The sequence below is a fragment of the Propithecus coquereli genome, unplaced genomic scaffold, assembly GCF_000956105.1.
Source record: "Propithecus coquereli isolate 6110/MARCELLA unplaced genomic scaffold, Pcoq_1.0 Scaffold181, whole genome shotgun sequence".
NCBI lineage: Eukaryota > Metazoa > Chordata > Mammalia > Primates > Indriidae > Propithecus > Propithecus coquereli.
The window spans coordinates 2,071,133-2,074,561 of record NW_012142857.1 but is presented as its reverse complement, the minus strand read 5'-3'; the positions used below and the strand labels follow the sequence as shown (position 1 = coordinate 2,074,561).

Genomic DNA, 3,429 nt, shown 5'->3' with positions numbered 1-3,429 from the left:
CATTTTTTTCACATGTTTGTTGGCCATTAGTTTATCTTCTTTTGAAAAGCTTCTGTTCATGTCTTTTACCCACTTTTTAATGGGGTTGTTTGACTGTTTTCTTGCTGATTTCCTTGAGTTCTTTATAGATTCTAGTTATTAGCCCTTTATTGGATGTATAGCATGCAAATATTTTTTCCCATTCTGTAGGTTGTCTGTTTGCTCTCATGATTGTTTCCTTGACAATGCAATCTCAAACTCCTGGGCTCAAGTGATCCTCCTGCCTCAGTCTCCCAAGTAGCTGGGACTACAGGTGCACGCCACTGTGCCTGGCTAATTTTTCAATTTTTAGTAGAGATGGTCTTGTTCTTGCTCAGGCTGGTCTTGAACTCCTGAGCCCAAGCAATCTTCCCACCTTGGCCTCCCAGAGTGCTAGGATTACAGATGCAAGCCACTGCACCCAGCTAGATTAACCCCTTTTCATATGAAACTCACCCATGTCCTGGTATCATCTCTTCATTCGATCTTCCCAAAGTATGCCTCTTTTTTTTCCCATAGACAATACACATATCACATATCACTATTGATCTATGCATTGTGTCTGCTTCCCAACAAAACTGTAAAACATGCAAATTGAAGGTAGAGCCAGTTCTGTTTTGCTGACCAAGTAGTGGGTGACACACAGAGAACTTCAAAAGCCACAAAAGATTTGAACTGGGGGAGGCCAGTGAGGATATTCCAGACTGGGAGAAATACCAACAATAGTTATGGATAGTAGTGGTGGGTATAAAGATATTGTTCATATTTGCCAGGTTTTGCAGGCAATAATTATACACATACACAGATACATACACACACCTCCACACACCTCAGGACATTCAGGACAAAGCATATGTACATTCTGAGTAGCTTGGTAATTGTTTTTGTTGTTGAGGATTTGGGATCAAAATATGTGAAACTGTATTTTATATGATTAATTAAAATATGGCCATAAACAAGACACCATGCTGACTGCATCTCTAAAGTCCTTTCCATTTTCCATACCATTTTCCTGGATTTTTCATTCCAGGTACGCTATGGGTGGGTAGATAGTCTTTTTCTCCCTCTCCCATACACTGCGTCTCAACTATCTTATTCAATCACCAGACAAAACAGGTCACATTCATTCGTTTGATTCATCAAATATTTATTACCCACTATGTGCTAGCCTGTAGTTCTAGAGACCCTTGGGATACATCACGGAACAAAACGAAGAACCCTGCCCTTGAAGATCTCACATTCTAGGAGGGCGGACAACCACTAACCATAAACATAAAAGCAATTATAGAAATCCTAGAGCTGCAAAAGGGAGATGGGGACAGGTTTTTCACACCTGGAATTTTCAAATGAAGCAAAATGTGTACAATGTATACTAAGAATACTTTTGCGGGTCTTACTTGTCTTGTTACCGGTTGGCTTGTCCTTTTCGGAGCAGATGTCTCTTTTCCAACCTGGGAATCTGTATGTACTGATGTCATGATAATTAATAATTACCATTTACCGATATGTCTGCCTCTACCAGGCCCCTTTTACGAGTAGCCCCTTTAATCCTTGGGACATCCGAAAGGCAAGTATCATCATTCCCCTTTACAAAAAGAGGACACTGAAGTGCACATCCCGATAGACATAAGGGTTTCCTTGCGCGCATTGCAGATTTAGGCTAACTATCAATTGGATCTGGTTACCTAAAGATCAAAGTAAGACTGACAAGCCCGCCAGTGTGGGTGAGGAGCGCGGACGCACCCGGGGTCCAGACCGAGCGCGGCTCCGCAGGGCTGAGGACACGGAGGTCTGTCAGCCCCGGCAGTCGGTACCTGTGTCCAGCACGACCCACGGAATGGGTGAGCCCGGGACCTGGGCGCCGGGAGAAGGCGGGGCCCCCATCCTCCAGTGCGAATGCATCCCGGAGTGGTTTGTCCTTCCTTGCGGCCCGTAGAGGCCCCAAGACACCGCCTCTTCTCCAGGAGTGGTGGAGATTCGGTCACGTGGTACAGTCCAGAGGCTAGAACCCGGCAGGAGGCGTAAAGCGCAGGGTATTGACAAAAACAAACGGCGACGGCTCTGCTGCCGGGTCTATGGCTGAGGCGGTGAGGCCCCAGCGCCGGGCCAAGGCCAGGGCCAGTCGGACTAAAAGCAAGGTAAGGCTCCCCGTCCCTGCGAAGTCCTGGCAGCGTGCTCTGTCTCCCTTTTCCTCTCTTCGGCCTCTCCAGCCAACTCCACTCCCGCTCCCTGAGCGCTCTGCACCCTATGCCTCCACCTTCCAATGTTTGATCCCACCATCCATTAACACGGGGCCTGTTCCTCGGTTTCTCCCCCACAGCCCCCTGCCACACTTTGTCAGGAGCTCATTTTTCCTTTTCCCTCCTGCGATCTCACTGGACTCTTCTTTTTCTCCTGCTATCTTGTCTTTCCTCACCCGGGTCTGGTTTCCTGCCGTGAAGCAGTTTTTCTCTTTCCAGCTCCATCTTTGACTCTCTCTTTTCTCCTTATATCCTGAAAATATTTTCAGTTCGTCCCGTGCATAAAGAGGGAAGGCTTCTTATCCTTTGGCAGAGCTCTATGGGTAGACACAAATATAAAGCAGACAGTAGTGATGTGCCAGTTCTCTTCACTTCCAAATTTCAGAGTGGCAGTGGTGCTGCTGCTGTTTATTTCTCATTTTATGCTGGTTGTTTATGATGGGGCACGAATGTCTAGAAATTAACCCAGAGCGGGACTCACACAGCAGGGACATATTTGATTTTCTGCGTTTCCTGGGTTAAACTACATGTGGTATTAATATGATTTTTAAGTTGATTTGTTTTGTCTTTAGGTACAGTCCAGATTTTCATTTTATTCCTATATATTATCTATAGTGAACAGATTAAATTCTGCTCCTAGCTGGCGGGACCTAGATAATTTGGCTTACCTGAAGCAGAATTTACATTAAGGAAATAATGAGGATAGTATTGCAAGTACAGGAAATTTCTTTACCCAGCAGTGGGTGATGTTCTAGAGCACGTGCAATTTAAACGTGATACCATAATCTGCCTTTTCATGGGAATTAGGAAACTAGTGTTCGTAGGTACCCTGTTTAATAAACTATAAATGACTTACGTGGATTCCTTTCATTATGATGCCTTTTTAAAAGGCTGTAGTTAGTGTTAGAGTTAGGCACATTAGTGTACCCAGATATGTGATGACTTACTCTGGTGAGAAAGCCATTTTGGTACCTAATTTCAGAAACGTATTTAAGAGAAATAATTTTGCAAGGTATTGGGTCGGTAGAGAACTATTTAGGCAAAGGAAGAAGAAAAACATCTTTGGCCAGCCACACATAAGATCCCTGAATCTAGAACATAATCGTGCATAACACGTAAACATCAATTATCTGTAGAGAGCAGAATCTTAGATCTTAATCTCTAGATGCCC

At 44.5% G+C, this 3,429-nt stretch overlaps 1 protein-coding gene across 1 annotated transcript in view; it reads left to right on the top strand.

Moving 5' to 3' along the window:
• The first annotated feature begins 2,093 nt into the window (after window positions 1–2,093).
• The window catches only part of EPG5 (ectopic P-granules autophagy protein 5 homolog (C. elegans)), a 109,502-nt gene continuing 108,166 nt past the window's right edge, over window positions 2,094–3,429 (top strand). Inside the window, 1 exon segment of the mRNA XM_012642631.1 lies at window positions 2,094–2,156. Coding sequence (XP_012498085.1) covers window positions 2,094–2,156 — 63 coding nt within the window.